Below are 21,211 nucleotides of genomic sequence, written 5' to 3'. Positions count from 1 at the left end.
ACGCATTCTTCATATGAATTTTCAATTTCGTCTTCAAGAACAACGTCCTTCTTTGTGTATAAATTTAGACATGTGCCATTGAAAGTTTTATATGTATGTGTGTGTCTGTGTGTATTTTGTGTGTGTGAATGTACTAAGTTGTCAAAGCTGTCAAGCGGAAATCCCCTTTACAACATGAAAACGCGATACAATAAAGTTATGAGAGCTGGTTGACTAGAAAATACCCCGCCAAATTGTTAAAAAAAAAATTTAAAAATACTGAAAATTAATTCATACAAATATTAAAATTAAAGTTTTGAAAATGTATATAACTATTGAATAAAATAAGAAAACAAATGACTTTATTCTTAAATCATATAAATACATAAATTGTCATTTCACAAAAAATTTTCCTGAGTCTCATTGAATGTAAAAATTGTACAGAATTCTTTTTAACTCTATTTCGCATTTGTGTATTTAAAAATTTTTAAGTATATTCAATTTATTATACTTTATTATTATTACATTCAAAACCTTTTTATTCTTCTGCGCTTTCAATGTTTTCATAAGGTTAGACATATGTGATTTACTAGAATAATAATATAATATCAAAACAAGCTATGCAATTTTTAATAAAAATTAAAGTGATCATACAAAAATTGCACAATATTTCAGTTTTATCTAGTTGCCTGCATGCAGATATAAAAAGGATTTATAAAAAGTTTCCTCAGTTGCTTTTATTTACTTGTTCCGCAAAGTGGAGTCTTTTTTATATCTTTTGTATAGAGTATTACTCACACCACACGTAGGACGCATACACACATACACACACACATGTCGGAAATATCGAAATAACAAAATTATTGTTATTGTTTGGGGCCCGGCGTGGTAGGAAAAGGAAATTGCACGGATTTGTGTGTTCTCCCAAGCGACACACACTTAACTCTTACTCCTCTCTTTCTCTCTCTTTTGTTGGTTACTACAAAAAAAAAATTAGCCAATTAAAAATCCAGGAGTGAGATATGTGACCCAATAAATTTTTAGTCAACCCTAAAAGTTTAATTATTCAAATATTAAAGAAATGCCAATAAAAAATGTATTAAAGAAAAACACGCATTAAAGAGCAACTTTAGATTGAGGGAAACGTAAATTTTAAATTGCAAATTATTTGTTAGATAATAAAAGGCTAATGTCTTACAAATTATGCAATTCTTGCTTAAAAAGCAATTTAGTTACGACCTTTTGTCTACCCTCATTTATTAAGCCGAACCCACCACCGAACGAAGAGAAACTGAGGGACGGAACTGTTGCCAATATTGAAAAGCAGGCAGCCAAATTGATTTATATGAAATTTATGCAATAAGCATAAAAGTGGCCAAGAAAAGGACGGGGCCAAAGTTAAAGGCATTGAAAATTTATTGACTCTCAGCACCCTCACCTGGAATCTCTCCCTGGAATCTCTCCTGACTCCTGCACTCGCATCGCATACAAGTCCTGTGAGAAGAGCTGAAAGCACAAAGTAAGTATTTTATGTCATTAGTGCACAGCTCATACATTAATTAGTTAGTCAGTTAGGCAGTCATTTAGTTGGATAGTTAGTTAGTTAGGCTATGATCAATTGCCGTACTTACCTCGCCATTTTCCGGCGGATCTCCGTTTCCAAAGGTCGAGGCAACAACAATTAGCAACGCCTCGTGTTCGATGGAGGATATATCGTAGTCGGACATGCAATATATCTAAATGAGTAAACAATTTAGTACAGCATAGTGTTGTTGGCCGAATCACACTCGGTCTAGTTAAACAGCTAAACCAACACTTTTGTGGTCATTAGTGTCTTGACCTGGTCAAATAACGCACACGTTACTCTGTCTAGTTTGTCACAGGTGTTTTGCTGCTTATCTAGTTTTCGACAGAAATGAGCAGCTGCTTTTTATGCCAACATCCGCACACACATATACCCATAACACACACACACACACACACACACACACACGAGAGCATCCTTAACTGGACAGTAAGCTGGCAACATTTTTGGGGCACATTTTTGGGGCTTATGCTAATTTGTGTAAAGTGACATTTATGTTGGGTCACAGGTTGCAGTTAATTTTAGGACTGGGCCAAAGCATTTTATAATGTCAAATTAAGCTTGTTTCTGTTCAACATGACGTATACTTGATATTCGCACATGTCTGTGGGTATTTTTGTATTTTGTCTATAACGCAAATACTTTGAATCAAAGAAAATTGCCTAATTTTTCACTATAATTTAATAAGATATTATTTTGATTAATTATTTTTTTACATTGTAACTATATTTTTTACATTTATTTAATTTTTTTCGATGCAGTAATTTTAAATAATTATAACTTACCTGTGCATTGAAGGCATGTCCCAATAGTTCACATAATTGTTTTGCATATTGCTCCGATTTGCCCGTTTCTGTGGCATACAAAACCGTTGCTTTGATGCGTTTTGACAAAGCGCGTCCAAATAATTTCGATGTAAATTTCACAGCCCTGCCAGCAAGAAGGACACAAGACAAACATATGAGTTAATGAGAGTATATATGTGCTTTCTGTGCATATTCGTGCAGACTTTTAGAGTGTGACCATAAAATATATATCACATGGGGAAAACGAACACTTCCAGCATAGTCAGCATCAAAGACATCATAACACTATTAAAAGCTTTATAAGGGTATCATAATAAAATACACACACACAAATAGTTACACATACAGACTATGAGCACTGCTTGATTGACGTGCCATATAATTGGAAAATAGTCTACAAGTATAACACAAATTGCTTAAAAGACGTTTGGGCACACACACACACACACACACCCACACAGAGACACACACTCAAAGCCTGCCAATAATCAAATGGCTGCAACAATTTTATTGCATAGTTGAAGGCGTCAGGGCAAGTTTTCCAACTCGTTGTTCTTCAAGCGCAAACACATCAAATTTTAATGCATAGTACAAAAATAAGAAACAAGCAGAGGGAACGAAACAGAACAGCAAACAGAAGATTCTTTTTTTCCTTCTCTAACAGATTTTACAGAGTCTTTATTTTTGCCTGCCCTCGACTCATCTGGGAGGATTTTTATGCCATTCTTGTTCAGCTGCTTTTCAAGACGTACACTGAACTACTCATGTACAGATAGAGCGACCCAGTGAGGGATAAAGAGAGATGGGGAATGAGGCTGCTTATAGGCAGTTTAACTGTAATTTAATATGGCGTCGGAGCTTACATTTCGTTGCATACTTTTGTGCGCAACTTAATTTGATTTTCATAAAGTTGTCGATGTCAGCACTGATTTAATTCCATTTTATCATCAGAGACGTGCAGTCGAGAAACAATTAAACTTAATTATGGCGCTAAAGCTTAATGATTACACATGTATATGTGCAAGCGTATGTACGTGTATAATGCATTTGCAATTCATTTAAACATTGATAAAAAGTTTCCCTCCATCAGCGGAAGTTCTCGTTATAATGTAAAGTCTGTCTGCGTATTCGCATAAATAACGATTTTAACATGTTAATTGACAACTTTTTAATGAATTTAATTTTTGCCATTTTGCCAGTCGACTCTCCAGCCTATATATCTGCATGTATATATGTATGCAATGTGCCATCGCAGTTGTTGTTACTTGTTGAGCTAAGAGAGAGAGAGAGAGAGAGAGAGAGAGACAGGCGCAGTGGCTGCTTCTAGCTACCAGGGCAATTTGCAATAAATTAAAATTAATTAACTCATGGCAATGTGTAAAACGAACAAGTGCGCCAACAACTTCATTAGTCTATAACGATTTAAAGTGCGGTCATTAAATAATTATTATATTTTTCGTTCGCTTTTTTTTTGTTCAGTTTTGTTTTTACAATTCATTAAGCAGCAATCTGTAGATTGCTGTTTTGTGTTTTCATTCAGGTTATTAATGCAATTCATTTTAGCATTTAAAGCTGGACAATTGTGTTTAATTATTCGCTTTTTACTATAGCAAATTGGCTCGATTTGTTGGCACTTTGGGACAAAGGTGAAACAGGTGTTTATTTGATGATTGTTTGAGAGTCTAATATTGAATTTAAGCGTTTATTTGAAAAGACAATTTAATAGTTTTCTTTTAATTATTATGTTGCATGTCTAAGACGTGTTTAAGCCAGCTTAAGCATCACATATGTGGGGAATATTCATTAAAATAATCCGATTTCTTCCATGGAAAAATGTACAAGTTAATAAACGCCAACTGCTCAACATTACCATAACAATTTCAGCAGCTTCTTGCGACTAAAAACATATATGAAAGCTAGATAAAGTTAACAAACAATGCCAAGTGGTGAACATGATGCAATGCATCAAATTTACCAAGCGAGTTGACAACCTTAAAATGAGAAGAAACATGGCGAGGGAAGAAAGAGAGGGAGAAGCGGCAACCGGTAGCAATAACCCACAATCCATGTAATCTACTTAAAGGCTAATCCCTGCTGATGCTGTGTCGTGTGACACGCCGCACACACACACACTCACACACACACACACACACAACTAGATGGAACGTGAACAATTTCAGCAGGCTAAGGTTGCAGCGCTTAACAGTAAAGGTAATGGCAACTGTTACGTCAGCATTCATGCTAAGTACTCGTTGTACACTTGCCTACTTACCGAGCGATTTGTTTAAAATTGAATTTACGTCTTGGCTTTTTGCCTTTGCTTTCGCCACGTCCCTTTTTCCAGATGTGCGTGCGCCAGGCGGGATCCTGATATTCAAACGAGGGCTTCAAATAGTACAATGCCATCTCCTGATGAAACACGGGGGTTATAGAGCCAGATAGTGGCGGTACAATCCATATCCAATCAGCTGGGCAGCCATTGCTAAAAGAGAAAGAGATATAGTAATTGAGAGAGATGGGAGAAGGCAAAGATAATCGTAGCAAGTAATTGTTATGGTCGCTGCTTTGTTTTGGCTTATTGCCTGTAATTGACATAATACCAAAGAGTAGCAATTCCAGCTAATAGCTGACTCAATGCTGTCCCCCTCCCCTTTCCTCCCTGCCCCTTCCTTTTCTCCACCCTGTGCTTAATTGAAGCCAACAAGCGAGCTACAGATACCCAACGCTTATCTTATGGATACGCTTTGTGTGGCATTACAAAATGCAAATTGGCAGTAATTGAAATATGGCCACGTATTTTTAGACAGCTAAGGGCTTAAAGGAAAGCGTATTTTCAGCATTGGCTTAAATGTTTTCATCTAAAAGAGCAATATGTATATTTGGCTTTTAATTGAAAGTAACAAGACAACTGACTATTTAAGTCACTTTGCTGTGACATTAAATATTTATTTTTATCTACTTATAAAATACAAAATTGTTATTTAAATTTATAAATCGCAAGTTTAGCATTAAATTGATTTACTTTGACAATTCGTTGAAAGTAATTCTAACAAAAATCCATAATTAAAATCGCTTAACACATGTCGGAATCCGTTAAGCTATCGGCTTATAAATGGCATGTCGGGCCAATAAATGTGATAAGAGAAAATACAAATAAAATATGTAAAAATTATAAAAATAACTTTGGCTGGCAAATTCGCCCACAAGCTGTGCACAAAGTTCTGACATATTGTGTGCCATTTATGTGTCTCGCGTGCACTTTACATAAAATGCTGGCGACAGCAAATTGAAAACAATAAATTTATTTCGCACCTGCCAAAGTGTGCACAGGGGGTAAACAGGAAGTCAAATAAAACACGATAGGCCATAAACTTGCGGCTCGGATATGCCATATGGGCTGAGCGCCGGCATAAACATTGCGCAAATTGCGCATACGCCCCATGTGCGTAACCACAGATTAGTGGCCGGAATTTGACAGACTTACCGCAGCTTGGACTCATTCTCGAAATGCTTCATGAAACTCTCGCTGGCCGTATGATGATCCACAATGGTCACATTGCGGCTCTGATATGAATGCAACACGGCAATATTCATTTCCACAACAGCCTTGTCCTTCCACAATGACGTCGGTGTACGCGTATCCAAATTCATTTTCAGTGCCACCGTCTGTAAGAATAGAAATACACATATTGCACTTGTGTGAATTTCATTTAAAGTGTGTCTTTCTCTCTTTTCCTCTCTCTCTCTCTCTCTGATTGCTGACAGGTTATTAATTTTCGATTACATTTTTGGTTTTTGTAGCTTAAAATTGATAATTGCTGTGGCTATGCCCAGTGGCAACAAGTGGCTACCAAATGGTTTGTTTATGGCCGCATTGCGGTCACTGAGCATCGCCCTTACATTAATTATTGATTTTGCTGCCAGACATACTCAATGTTGAAGCTCTTACAGTGTCTCTGAGTTATGCAGAAAATTTTAGCAAATTATTAATATTTAAATAAAAATTAAATTCAATTTTATCCCATATAAAACGTAAGGCTTTAATATTCAGGTGTCTTTCATAAATTTTTGAAGATTTTTAAAAATATTCGAATAAATAAAAACAATAATCGATTGAAATTTGAATGAAATTTTGACGAAGATACTTTCACAAATTTTTGAAGATTTTTTAAAATATTCGAATATATAAAAACAATAATAAATCGATCGAAATTTAAATGAAATAAACTTGAAACAAAGAAACTTTCAGATTTATATACTCGTAGTATGAGATAAATTTATGTCTTTATTTGATTTATAAAGATTTTCTGTAATTTCGCTGCCTTCAGCATCATTAAACCAGTATAAATGATTGATTGAAATCAGTAGAATCCAGCTTTCACCCTATACCATTTACTTCTACGGTATGTAAATAAATGAGTTTCAATAAATTTCAATTACCCTTAATGCAACCAATACCCAATGATAAATGTCTAAATTATTTTTAAAATAAATCGAAATTAAAATAAAATTATTCCAATGTGCGTGTCCAGTACGCAATGCAAGTGTGTCTATATAGACCAAAGTGTATGTGTGTGTGTGGGTGGGGGCATATCATACATTACTCTAACATGAAATTGAATAATTTTGGGTCTGTATGTGTGTGCTAATGGCAAGTTCGTGTTGAAAACTAATTAAAACAGCAAATTGAAAGTGCAAATTCATCAAAAATTAATGCTGTTCAAATAATCGAATATCAGAAATGAAAATTGTTCTGCAACTACAACAATTATATTTTAAAGTTGCAGTTGCTTCGTATATTTGGCTGAATATGTAAATTTAAATATTGCACCATTGCAGACACATGAATCTGAATTACTTTAATGCGCTTGGGCTGATTTTAAACGGTCTTTCAGGGACGCAGACTCACTTTGCTTCTCTTTTCTCTTTCGACTGTCTCGACAACCAGCTGCACACATCAGACTCATACACATGCACACACACACACACCCACTTTCACATATCTCGGCTCACACAGAAATTTTTGCCAGAAAAGCGCTTTACACCGACAAAGTAAACGTGATAAAAAAAAGAAACAACATAAAGAGGATGCAAAAAGAGGGAGGGAGAGAGGAAGAGAGAGTCCTTATGGAAACGCGCACATTATGTGCCATATAATAAAATAAATGCCGGAAAGCTGCAGTATGTGCCGACAAAGACATCAAGGACATAAAATAAGGACAATGCTAGTGCTATCAATAACACAATTACAATATACACTCACCTCCATTTGAACGGAAATTTTAAGTCTTTAATATTGGCAACTTACCTCGAGCATATTGCGACGATTTGTGTCGCATAAATTCCGGGAGCCAATCTCCGTTGACATGTACCAACCGCTAAATGTGGTGGCCGTAAACTGTATGCCACCCACATCGAACAACATGCCCGATACGGCGGGCAGAGCATACCAACGTAGCCCCAAATCCGTAAACCACTCGAATCTGCAACGAGATTGGGGGAAACAAAAGGGAAAGTGAGAGTGTAAAAAGTTAGAGTTTTGTTTTCAGTTTGTTAACAAAATTCGTTAACTGGACAGTACAAATATGACACTCACTTGGGATGGCTCAGCGGCACCTCCAATATCAGTTCCATCGGATAATCAAAGTAGTCGGGATCATGACCATTGGCCGACACCACCAGCGGCAAAATGTCCCACTCACTGCCTTTGCCCTTCCAGCCCAGTTTAGTGCAGACCTAGAATAAACCAAAAATCGAATATCAACACGAACTGTACGAAGCCCACATAAAAGTGACATGTGAACAAATATATTGCCAACATTTGGGCGCTTTTGCTTACACATCAGGACAGAAGTGAACTGAGTCAGGACTCAGCACATCATATCCTGCCCACACATGCATACATATATTGACAGCTTTGTTGCTGTTTGTTTTTGGTGTCTCTTCTTTCATTTTTTACGTATTTAAAATGCGATTTATTACATGAAGTTTGTGTCGACTTTTGTCCTTCGCCGCAGCAACATTTATTCTTGTAATTTGTTGTGTTATTGTGGGTGGAATGTCCAGGGTATATTTTAACTTGTTGGTTTAACAACAGCCCAAAATATGTGGACCTCACAAGCAATTGATGCGTGTAAATATTGTGATGCCATATATAAATTGATAGGTGGATTACTAGCCATATATAAACGGCCAGTATACGCAATAAAAAAGAGTTAACAAAATGACTGTCGATATTGATTCGATTCCATTCGATTCGACAGAATTACTATGGGATCAACAGCAGCTGTTCAGCATTTGATAGCTAGGCAACCACTCACAAATGGGCTATTGAGCTACTAAATGTGAGTATTTTATTTTATCAGTTATGCACACACCTCGCACAGCTCTTTAAGTTACACTTTTGCTTATGAAGGGTTCAACATTTTATATGTGACTAGCACAATAAATTATAAGTTGTATTAATAATTCTAAAAGTATCACATCAACAAATAAAAAAAATAAAATATCAATAAATAAATAATAAAAAAAAGTTTAAATTAAAGAATTTTAAAAAAATAAATTAAGGTAAACTTACGACGTAATTTTAATTAAAGCTTTTCTTTATATTTATTTTCTTGACATTGATATTTCCTAAAAATGTATAACAATAAGTTACAGAAAAGAATTTCTTTATATTCCATATAAGTATGCCAATATAGGGTTTTTTAATTACTTTTATTTGTCTAATGTCTAATGCCTTTATTAATTTAATATTCTGCCCTGCATTTGATTGATATTAAAACCCGATTACTATAATTAATGTCAAATTAAATATGAACTTTAATTAAAATTCATAATCAATTTTTATTATTTTAACAACTATTAAGAATCATATAATATACCTCTGTAAACTCCACATTCATAGGATCGCCAATAATCTTGCCATCTGTCTGCTTATAGCCAGCATATGAAATAAGTTGATTATTCCATATACGATAATCATGTCGAGCATCTGTACGCTGTGGAAATATTGTTATTGCGGATCTGTAGGAAGAATAAACACGTACACATAAGTTTATTAAGATAAATTAAGCTTAAGGATAGCACACATCCGTATTAAAAGCTCAAACCACAAGCCCAATTACAAGTCAAACAACGCTGGGCTTAGACAACTTAAAGTTCAAAAAGTTGTTACAACTTTGGCAGCACATAAGCTGCATTCAATGTTTACAAAGTCAAAAGTCAAAAGTGAAATGGACAGTCGGGTTTGAGGTAAACATAATTCCAAATATTTGCGAGACCACTTTTAGACAACGCTCAAATCATCGCCAATTAGTGGTGGCCATTTTGCCAGGGCCAAATATTCCCCTCTGTTGGCCAGAACGAATTGTGTGGATTAGCGATTTGGTTGGTGCCAATGCAAAATTGGAAATATTTCCAAAAAATTAGCAAAAGCCATAAACAGCATATTTAAATGCTGCATTCATTTCAAATTATTCCAGGCTTAAAATGTTGATGTACTAAATAATTATATGAGATCTCAAATTTGTTTCCACTAATTGGAATAAGCTGATAATTATGCGTTTTGTACGTTCAATATAACGAAACTCGGCAAAATTGCAATTAGTAAACATTATTCAAGTTACAGAAGACATGTAATACCCATTTGTTAAATATGCATCTATATTTATATGAATTAAAAATGTATGTGGGAATTTATATTTTTTATAATTTATAATTGCAGGAGAATTTAATTCACTTTTGAATTGAATTCACACAACAATTTTTTTTTTATTGGCATTTTCCCGCCCCCAGTATCTGTAAATTTTTTAATTAAAACAAATATTTTCAGCTCAAAACGAACAGCCAAAGTTATTGAGTTACAACACAACAATTGGCACTTTGAGCCAAATTGAATTTAAAATATTTTTTTATTTGTCACTTTTTGGTATGTTTTGACATTTTTTGACCAATATGGTTCTTGATTTAAATCAAATTTAAAAGTTTATCACTTACCTCAAATTGCCTTTATTCGTTGCATATTTGATGTGATTGCAAATTGCCTCAAACATGCCACTTGTTGTGGTCACATAACGACAATCAAACACCTAAAAGTATATTCAATAAATTATACAACTAGATAAGTCCATAAGTTTTAGTTAAACAGAAATCAATTGACTTTTGACCAAGTCTCATTAAGCAGTCAACTTTGGCAATTTCACACGACCGACAACAATCAAAGCTGCCACTGCAACTGCAACAGCAACTTCAACTGTGCAACGCCCAGTTCGAAAGTTCAAATAAACTAAAATATTCATAGCGCTGACAGACAAAAACAACAGCGAAAAACGAATGAAAGTTTTTGTGATCACTTATCAAGACTTTTAGATACCCTGTTGCTTTTTAAAAATTCTCCTTTAACCTTTTGTTTTTTAATTATAATTTGTAGCTATTTAGTTTTAAGATTATGTAAAGAAATATTGAAAAATAGCTATATAAGTCATAACCATTAAAATTAAATGTTTAGTTTCAGCAAACGGTTCCGATGTGTTCCGGTGTAATTCTCTGATTTGTACAGATAAGGGGTATCTAAGTCTATGAATCATTTTAAAAAATAAAACAAAAAGACATAACAATTGGACTACATGAATTTTAAGTGCAACCAAATTTTCAAGCGGAAAACCGAAAATAGAAAAACAGAAAACAGTAAAACTCTAAATGAAATCAGTGAAGTTTTGATCTGGTCTGTAGTGTTATGTTTTTGTTGTGTTTTGTTTGGTTTTTGCTTGCAGCACATGGGGCGTATGATAAATGTGAATGTGAAGTAATTCTCATTGTTGCAAATGTTCGTGATTGTTGTTTTTGCGCTGAGAGAGAGTACATAGAAACCCTTTTTTAATTATAACACTTGAATGCACTTTCTCGATTCTCCTATTACGAGTTTTACCTCTCGATTAACAATTATTTTGGGCATTTTGACACCTTCTCCTGTGGTTTCCCATTGAAAAGGTGAGAGTACTTACGCATTGGCTTTGTGGGATTTCTGGCAAGTCCACTTAAATCCCTAAGCACTTCTTTATTTCCCAATTCATTTTTTTCGACTCCATCTCTCTTTCTCTCTCTCTCTGTCTCACTTTTTTGGTCAGTTTCATTTGATTTTCTGCTGTGTTTGGCTTTTGTTTGTGTGTCCTAACGGTTGGGTTTTCGTAATTAAGTTGAAACCCTTTTTCAAGTGGGATACCCATGTGAGTCCATAACCCATTCATTTATGCATGATGCGTGCGTTTAATTTACAGCAAACTTTTGTTTTTCAAGTGTTATTGGATAACTTTTTCGAAAAGTCATGGCGTAAAATTAAATTATCATAGCACAAAGCTGCACAGCCGAAAATATTTATGCAGCATCATTTTTAAAGTTGAACAGAGTCAAACTACGAGGGGTAAACAGTAAGTGATCGTACCTAGTTCTATTATTCGATAACTTATAACTTAAAAATCAGTGTATATATAAATAAATTCAAATGATTTGATTTATATCAAGCTGCAGTATGATAAAAAAAATATTAATTATTTTTATTTATTAATTAACAAATAAAACTATATTTATCTTATTTTTTTTTTGCATAATTTTAGACAAAAGTTTGTCTATCTTTTTGTGAACCAACGTCTTATAAAGAAATACTAAATATTATTATTCAAAAAATCTATGTTCCTTTGCTTAGGCTGAAAACTTTACAGTCGACTCTCGCTTGCTTAGATTTTGCACATTTCTTTGAGCATATGAAAAAAGCAAAGAGTGGAGCAGCATTAAATATGTAAGCATATACACACTAGTATAGTAAATACATTTTTGACGCTAAGTGAATTTTCAAGGTGACTTCAGTGCCTAAGAATTGTATGCTCGTATCTGTTGCAAGACACACACACAAATACACACACATGCAAATCATTGAAGCGTGAATGCAAATTTGTTCACACATTGCTAGGCACACACTGTCATTTTGTAATGCCAACTACTGATCATTATAATACAAACATCGTACACACATATTTAAATGGAAATGGATGTATATGAATAAATCTCTGTGTGGCAGACACCAAAATTTTGTAAATTATAATTTACGATGATTTGAATTTTAAATTCGTATTCAGCGCTCTCTTTGTTTCACTTTCCCTCCGGAGATTCGTTTGTCTTGTTCATCGCTTTGTGACTTTTTTATCGCCTTTTGGGTGCGCATTTTGCATTTGTCATTTTGTTGAAACACGCATAAATCTTGAATAATGTTAGCAGGACGCATAGATACAGACCGAGAGAGACAGAGAGAACTATTTGAACTTCTCTGACAAACAGCCTCTGTGACTTGCACGCTGACAAAATTGTTTGACTAACTATTTGCGTATGTCTGAAAATTTTTGTAAATTACAGACATTTGCCTAATGTAAGTTACTGAATTGTTATGCAGGTTTTCAGTAAAAATATATTTGACTGTAACTGGCCTATGCAAACATCAGTAATAATGTGGAGAGATTGTTAGAGAAAAATTAAGTTGTCGCTCAATCGAAAATACATCTAGTTACAAATATAGAAAATTTCCAAGTGTCAAGGTTAAAGTGTTCAGTGATAGCATTCACCTTTCGCAGGAAAATCTAGACGATTATAATAGTTTCATAGTTTATAAAAAATGTCAAAGGAAAACTGTGTAAAAAATGGACAGTGATGGAAAAAAAATATTTTGTTATTTTAATTCAGAGTTAATTTAGAGTTTAGTTGTTGATTGTCCGCTAAAGTTTATAGACGTTTTTCCATTACTCAGAGAAGGTGAAATAAACGCAGAATTTTTGACTGAAAATCTAAATTAATAAACTTTGAATTGCTGATTCATATTTTTTTAATTTATTTTATTGAACGTCAACAAAGAACAGCTGCCCAGAGTAAATTTAAAATTTAAAATAAAATTAATTAAAATAAATTATATATAAAATTAAATTTTAGACTGAAAAGATAAAAAGGAAATAAAATCATTAAACAAATTTAATAAAGGTCATGGAATATATGTTAGAGTAGCTGTGTTAACCCTGCCACAAATATCTATTAACATTTTGAGATAAATAAGTAAAATAGATTAAGCTTGATAAATCCCCAGTCATTTATTATAAAAGAAGGAAACGCACCTGCAGTTTCGACCATTGAATGCGACCAATGCAGCGTGAAGAATTGCGCCAGGCTAATTTGGCACCATAAATTAGCTCCGTTTCAGTTAGCTGATAATGTCCCGTTGCCTCGATGCTCTGACGCACCTGCTTCCAGCGAGTGTCGTGCGCTGCGGACGAGGAGCTGCCACAAGGATGCCGCAAATTTAAGGTAGATAAATATATCATTTGGCAGAGTTCATAGCTTACCGCTTTATGGAGGTAAAATACTGATCCAGAAAATCCTTGGCATGCTCGAGTACTAAATCTGATTTGCGTGTTTCTACAGCGGCGTTGCCAATGTGCATAATGCTGCTCGTACAGGTGGCCCTCGAGCAGGATAATATCTTAAGACGGAAAATAATGATGATAAATAAACAAGTCATAAGGTTGGTGCCAAAAAAAATAAAATATGTCAAGAAAAGTTGCCAGCAAGTTGTGACAATTTAATTAAAAATTTAATTGCTTATCTCTTGGTAATTAAATTTTTGATTGCTCATTTCGTTGGCCCTAATTGCAGCAACAAATGAAGATGAATGACGCACAGAGACAAACATCGCCATCGCAATAAAAGGACGCCCACAATTTGCTCAGGGAGGAGAAGGAGTCACAACAATGCAATGGAAATGGAATTAAACCGAAAAAGCACACAGGCTATCAAATAAGGCAACTGACAACTTCTCGCCTAAATCTTTAACCTGGCCAAGAGCTTAGATGCCTTTTAAACGTCTCCATAGCTGCACGTTGGCCACGTTTAAAAAGCATTTCACTGTCAATTGCGGATGTTATTGCTGTTTTGCTTTACTTTCACAATTTCTTTTTGTGCTCTTTATGACGCATGTCACTGTTATTATACCCTATAAATGTTTAAATTTAAAATGGTGTAATTCAATTTAAGGAACAACTGGAATTCCCTTTCAAAGTTTTTAAAAATTTTTGTATTGATTGAGTAGCTCTCTTCAATATTCTACAGAATATTTTGTAATAATTATTTTTAGATAACTTATTTTATATTTTCTTGCTACAGGTTATCTGCAAGTTGAGCACAGCTCATAGAGAGCTCTCTTCATTTTTTTTCTACATCTGCAACGCTCGATTACCTCACTCTACTCCCTCATTCCCTCTCCCACTACGCACTGATAACTGTGAATGCTCTGCCTGTTGGATGTTCTTGCCCACCTTGGCTTATGGTTTGTTTTCTTTCGACGCTTTAATTTACTCAATGCCAACAGCTTCAGGCTTTTTGCTCCTGACAATTGCAGAGCTACCCGCGGTCATAATTAGTTTGTTTTCACAGACAGTTGAGCTCTTGAATTGGCTTGAGAAGAGCGAATTGGCCTCATAAAATGCTCAAGTGTTTTTGCTTGCTTCTTACATTTTGTTGTGGTTCTTGACACTGCGACAATTACATCACACATACACCGTGTAGTCGCGCTATTAAAAGCCTTTAATTTCAGAGTAGAACGTGACGTTTTGAAATTTGTAGTTATTGTCAGTCGGCTTCATAACATAATGAATTTTCTTTTTTTTTCACAGTTGCCGACCATTAACGGAACTAAATTTGCTTCGCATTTGATTAAAATTATAATTTTCATTTTCAAATTACTTGCATTTTTATTTAAATTCTTGCAACAAATACTGAAACCAATAATTTTTTTGGAATACTCCAGATTTTTAGCTATTAATTACACTGCCTTGAGTTGATCATTAATTAATAATTCAACTGCAATTTAAAATGTATAACAAGCTTGGGAGCTTCGCCCCGTGCTCGCTTTGCTCGCCAACCCCCGACTTGTAACAAATAGTCTTCAATATATTTACAACATTTTATTGGTGCATTGTTGAATTTACAGCTAGTTTTCTTAACTTTCTCTGTCAATTCAAACTTAAATTCTTGTAGTTAATTTATAAGCCGCCCACACTCTTCAGCCACAATAAACTGCTGCTTCAACTTTAAGCTCAACCACACAAACAAACATATTTTACTCATAAAGCGCAAAAAACTGGTAAAAACTTTGGCAATTTTCACTCAACTCAACTGCACAGGACAAATTTATACACGATGCAAACAGCAGTAAATGTAACAGCACCACAAACAAACCCACACACTCACACACACACACACACACACACACACACACAAACACAAGCACGCACACATGCACTTGAACACACATGGCATACATTACAGAATTTATTTGCAACAACTTGCAAGTTATTATTCTAATAAGCAAAATTGCCAACTTGATGTGTGGTTTTACCTCCCCTGCCACGCCCACAAAACTGCACCTCATTAGGGCAACAGTCGGTGTGTGTGGTGTTTACAGAGTCCAAAAATGAACTTTCGCTATCAACTAGCAGATATCTGTGAAAGCAAACCGAGAAAAACAAAGCAGGCCGCATTTCATTTAAAAATATCTTCAGAGTGGCAAATTAAATTGGCTGCCAACGTCAAATGCAAATAATTGCGAGCTTCTGCAGCATAGCCCCCTAATGCCACGCCCACCAGCTGGTTAGCTTCCTTCACACAAAGTTCTCCAAAATTGTTTTATGTAAATATAAACACAAAGCAGCGAAAACAACAACAACGCGACGGCCGCGAGTAAAACTTGCTACTGCGCCGGAAACGGAAATTGTTGCAGCTGCAGCGCGTCAAATAAATACATATACAAGCGCACACACACAAGCTAGAAAGCGTTTAAAGTTTTGGCGTACAAATTTCGGGTTTGGTGGATAGTGGTGTTGCATGAACTGAGGATCGAAAGAGGAAAAGGAGGCGGGGTTCAGCATTATTTCCCTGGCGTGCGTCTTGTTCGCCCCAAATTTGTACTTTTTTGTAAGTTTTCCTTTCAATTTTATTTTTTTTTTGCTAAATTTATGCGCCTTTGAATAAGTAAAGCGTAAAAGGTGCTGCCAACATTTTATTTGAGATACAACGAATGTCGAATGCACTTTTTTACCGAAAGTTTACAAAATGAGAAACGAAGGTGCATTCAAATATTTTTAACGTATTGATACTATAATATTATTAGAGTAGATAGTAGTTCTATTTGAACGTTTTCAGACTATTTTCAAAACGTTTTAGAGAATTAAAATTTAGCTTTTGACTGTTTTAAACAAGTTTATGAGAGGAACAAGAGTTTTGTCTTAGTTAATACTTTACTTTATTTAAGAACAATAAACGTAAACATTTTTCATTTAAATGTAACATTAAAATATTATAAATATTTGTATATACAAAATGTATCTTCCAAGTTGGTAACTAAATTAAATTGCATTTTCTTATTTATCTTTTCACTTACTTAATTATATGCTCTACCCTCCCATAACGAAGTGAATAACTCACTTGGCAGACCGCAAATTGTAGAGCAATTCAAGTGAATAACTTCCTAAATACAAATTATTTGTAGCTTTTAACTTCTGCTGCTACTTTTGCATACACTTTTAACCTATATATTACTTTCATTTCTCCCATTTTTTTCACAACTTTCCTCTCGCTTTACACAAAGCAAAACTAGCAATTCAAAAATGTAGAAAAAATTACATTTAAATGCAGCAAACAATGTAATTTAAATTTTATTTATGAAGTAAAACAAATAAGTTGCATACTTTGTAGTTACCCAGTTGCGAAGGTGACCGTAATAATTGTATAAAAATAATGGGAACTAAAACTCATAGCACATAATTATTTCACACATGGAATTAAGCAGTTCAAAGTTGGCTCAACACATTAAAAATAAAATGAAAAATGAGAGTGCATGACTGAGAAATACCCTGTGGAAAATACTGCTTACTATATAACCGCTAAGCTTTAATTTGTGATTACAGGGTATAACTGAAAGTAAGGCATGGCTTTAAACAGAAGCACCAAAGCATAAACATAAAACTTATGAAACTGACAACATTGTGGGGCATTTAAACTGCGGTATGTAAAGTTATTTAAACTTTATGCAAATCCTGAGCTGAGGACATAAACTTTAATTGGCTTCAACCGGCAGCTTACATCTATGAATGGACCTGAAGGGCCTCTTTCACGCGCTTAGTATAATTATCAGGTGGGAAATTTGCATGACAAGTGGAAAGTGGCAAGCTGAGTGTTTTCTCAAAGTAACTAAAGTCGAGGACGCAATTTAAATGAAATGGCAGCAAGCGCAAATATTTTGCATTGCATAATTTTGTGCGCGTTTTCGAATGAAAATGCAACTGAATGAGGTAAAGACGAGGAGAGAGTCGTGAGGGGAGCAGCTGGAATTGCAATGCCATGAAATTTGATTGCGAGCAGAAAATATAAAATGCGAATTCACAGCGTCATTTCCGACGCCTTCTGTCGGCGTCTACGCTGACTTAATTAGCAGGGTAACTGCAGCTGCAACTGCAACGGGAGACTGACACTGCAAGGGGCAGCCTCAGCTAATTGAGGTTAGTTGCCAGCTTTAATGCCAACACGTCGACGTCTTTTCCGCTTATGCAATGCAACTAACTGCACTCATGGCCTAATGAGTTTCACATGGCAGCTGACTCAGATTGTGAGACGCGTTGCCAAATCATGTGAGGAAATTTAATTATGCAATAGATAAACTATTTGCAGTAATTTCACATATTTACTAACTAAATTAGACCAGAAATTTATTCAAATATATTTTATTGTTGAAACTCTTAAAAATTCAAATTAAATCTTAAATTTATTAAAGCTAAAAAAATTATTTTGTAAATATATTTTCATCATATTTTTTACAGTATCCTTTTCATGGATATTAAGGTTGCTGTCAAAGTTTGAGACATCAGATTTAAGTTAAACACAAGTGAAAACTTTGCTTGCCCCGTTGACCACAACACAAATTACTAAAAACAACAACGACAGTTTCAACTAAATTTTGCCGCACGAACTAGCACACACACACACACGCTACGTTAACTAACAAAACACACAGCTGGGTATAATTTTAAAGCACACACACTGAATTTGAAGCTACTTCATTACGAAAAGAGTAACGAGGCGACGGGCACGCTCTTGAACAACTTTTACTTAACAAACTGCAGTAAACGTTAAAATTGCAGGCAAAAAAGAACACACGCACAAACAACCAACACACACGCATTCAAACAATTACACGACCATGAGTATTAAATAACTCCTAAAAGTATGCAATGCTTTTTCCCTCACAGCTGCCAACTTTGTGTTTACGCGCTGTTGAAGCAGCGAAAAATGAAGAGAGAAAAGAACATGCTGTGAATTGTTTTACAGCCTTTTTATGCACATTCAGTCCACATCTAACAAGGTCATCAGGCTAGAAATAGTCTTGGATAAAGATACTCTGGACACCACGTGCTACAGCTAATTATGGCCTGTAACTGTAAACGTGACTCACCTCGCGCCCCTTGCTGTGCAGTGTATCATATACCTCCGGTCTGCCCTCAATGTTCTTTAGTCGCATTGGCTTGCGCATCAACAGACTGCGTCCCTCGTCATCCAGGTGCATAAAACTGCAAGAAATTTGAATATTTTTTTTAAATAGAAAAGTCACTTCAATATTGATAGAAAACGTAAGTCTGGAATTTATTGAATCTTCTCTATTACTAAACAGACTAGCCTAAAAACTACAACTTTCAAAATTCACTTGTTGAGCGAAACTAATTTTGAATTTTTTTATAGCTTCCATACTCGTAACATTTCTCTTAACTCGTTTAGTAATACTGATAACAACAGACTTTGTCGCGTATTTTATACAGAGTTCTCAATTCCAAAAATATTTACCTTTTTGAACAAAATTATTATTTAATAATACTACTAATACTAGTACATTCTTATTTCATATTTTACTGTTCTATGTATTAGTGCTTTACCCAATTCTAGCAACAATTAAATATATATTTAAGCTTTTACATAACTTCTGAGATTTGTTTTGTTGTAACTTAATCTATATATTTTTTCAATCATTAATAATAAACTTGAGTTTAATTAAATTGAACTACTGTATTTTAATTGATTTTTAAATAAATATACAAACAATATTATTGTTACAATAAGTGTGCACATCTCAATATACATAGACTTCTATAAATGCTGAATAATTTTGTTTAGTAAACTGATTTTAGTTAATGGCAAAAAAAAAAAAATCATTACTTTACATATCCCAATAGATCGCTCAATTAACAATCACTTTGGGGTGTCAGTCTTGATAGTACTTTCTTCACACAATTCATTCTTTCATGAGTCCCACAATTTGTTCATTGAGCAGGGTATGATAAATGTAGGACTCACCTGCCAGCACGCGAACGATAATCCTGTGACATTTTTCTTGGCTGTTGATTTTTGGGTGTGGGCGAAAGTTCGCGTGAACTTTTACTGGATGCCGTGCCGCTGCCCGAGGCGCCCGCAGGAATTACAGCAACACCGCCACTCGGTCCATCCTCCAGCTCCACAACAATGCTGGTGTTGGTGCCTCGCCGCTCGCGTCCCGGTTGCGGGGATGATGTTGGGATGCTGGTACGTTTGTGGTGCTTCAAAGGCGTGCCGCCAACGCCGCTACCGGATGCTCCATCTGAGACTGCGCTTGCGGTTTTGGGTGACGCGCCTCGACTGTGGTCCACTTCATGACAGGAATCAGAGATGCCCTCAAGTTTTTTGCCCAAAAGCCCATTGCCATTTAACTGTTGCGTTGCCGGTGCCTTGACTTTGATTTTGTTTTGTTCAGCAACTGTTGTTGCTTTTGGCGTGGGCAACGGCGATTGTTGTTGTTGTTGTTGTTGTTGCTGCTGCTGTTGCTGCTGCTGTTGCTGCTGCTGTTGCTGTTGTTGTTGCACATTTGAAGTACGTTTGATGGTCACAAAGCGCAGGTTCTCAAATATCGATGTGAAATGTTGCGACATGTTGTTTGCCTTTTTTTGACTTGACTTGACTTTTTGCTTGCCGCTTGCGTTGTTTATTTAAAATGCAACCTTCTGCAACACACAAGGTAAACTCGACGCCCTCTCTTGGCTCTGACCAAGTTTTGATTAAATTCTCCTTTAATAAAAAATCAACTTAAAACAAATTACAAAAACTTTGACCTGTGAACTGACGACGCGTTTACCCACAATCAATTGGTATCGAGTTGTTATTGATGTTTGACCTTCTGCAGATTGAAAACTTTCAGACAATATTTGCTTACATTGCCCAAGACGATAAGATAAGATAAATATCTTTATCTTGCTGAAAAAAGTCAGAGAAGAAGTTGGCAGTTGGATTAAATTATCATTGCTTTAATGTGAAAATTGCATTTAAAAGTAAATTACGATTTTTTTTAAATTTTATTAGAAAATTATATAACATAATCTAATAACATTTTAATTAAAATGAATACATTTTTGATAAATCATAAAAGGTAAACTAAATTGTGTCAATCAACCTTGCACTTTTAATTGGCAATTACAACTTCAAGCAAAAGCTAAAATTATATGTGAAACATCTTACAAAATTAGTTAAAATTAAATGAAAAATGTATACAACTTTTCTATCAGCTTACAAGATTAACATCATAGTTCTTAATAAATAATCTCAACACAGCTTGATTTAACTTCGTTCACAATTTCAACATCTTCAAAAGTTGAAAGTCCTTGATAACCCGCTCAATCGTAATCAATTTGTTATAGCCTATTGCATGAGCTGATCTGCCAATGTTAATCCATTT

General features: G+C 34.9%; 1 protein-coding gene across 1 annotated transcript in view; it reads right to left on the bottom strand.

Annotated features, from left to right (window-relative positions):
* The window catches only part of LOC117780003 (nitric oxide synthase), a 29,655-nt gene extending 9,124 nt beyond the window's left edge, over window positions 1-20,531 (bottom strand). Inside the window, exons 1-13 of the mRNA XM_034616368.1 lie at window positions 19,804-20,531; window positions 18,911-19,025; window positions 13,752-13,888; window positions 13,524-13,686; window positions 10,369-10,460; window positions 9,255-9,396; window positions 7,967-8,106; window positions 7,679-7,853; window positions 5,855-6,036; window positions 4,643-4,852; window positions 2,350-2,494; window positions 1,611-1,715; window positions 1,418-1,485 (exon numbers count right to left, since the gene is read on the bottom strand). Of these exons, the coding sequence (XP_034472259.1) occupies window positions 1,418-1,485; window positions 1,611-1,715; window positions 2,350-2,494; window positions 4,643-4,852; window positions 5,855-6,036; window positions 7,679-7,853; window positions 7,967-8,106; window positions 9,255-9,396; window positions 10,369-10,460; window positions 13,524-13,686; window positions 13,752-13,888; window positions 18,911-19,025; window positions 19,804-20,411 (2,282 nt within the window). The 5' untranslated portion in view covers window positions 20,412-20,531. The remainder of the gene's footprint in view (window positions 1-1,417; window positions 1,486-1,610; window positions 1,716-2,349; window positions 2,495-4,642; window positions 4,853-5,854; window positions 6,037-7,678; window positions 7,854-7,966; window positions 8,107-9,254; window positions 9,397-10,368; window positions 10,461-13,523; window positions 13,687-13,751; window positions 13,889-18,910; window positions 19,026-19,803) is intronic.
* Between the last annotated feature and the right edge of the window lie 680 nt (window positions 20,532-21,211).

The sequence above is a fragment of the Drosophila innubila genome (assembly GCF_004354385.1).
Source record: "Drosophila innubila isolate TH190305 chromosome 2L unlocalized genomic scaffold, UK_Dinn_1.0 4_B_2L, whole genome shotgun sequence".
NCBI classification, from domain to species: domain Eukaryota; kingdom Metazoa; phylum Arthropoda; class Insecta; order Diptera; family Drosophilidae; genus Drosophila; species Drosophila innubila.
Note: the sequence above shows the minus strand (reverse complement) of the source record. Positions and strands in the feature narration are given on the sequence as shown.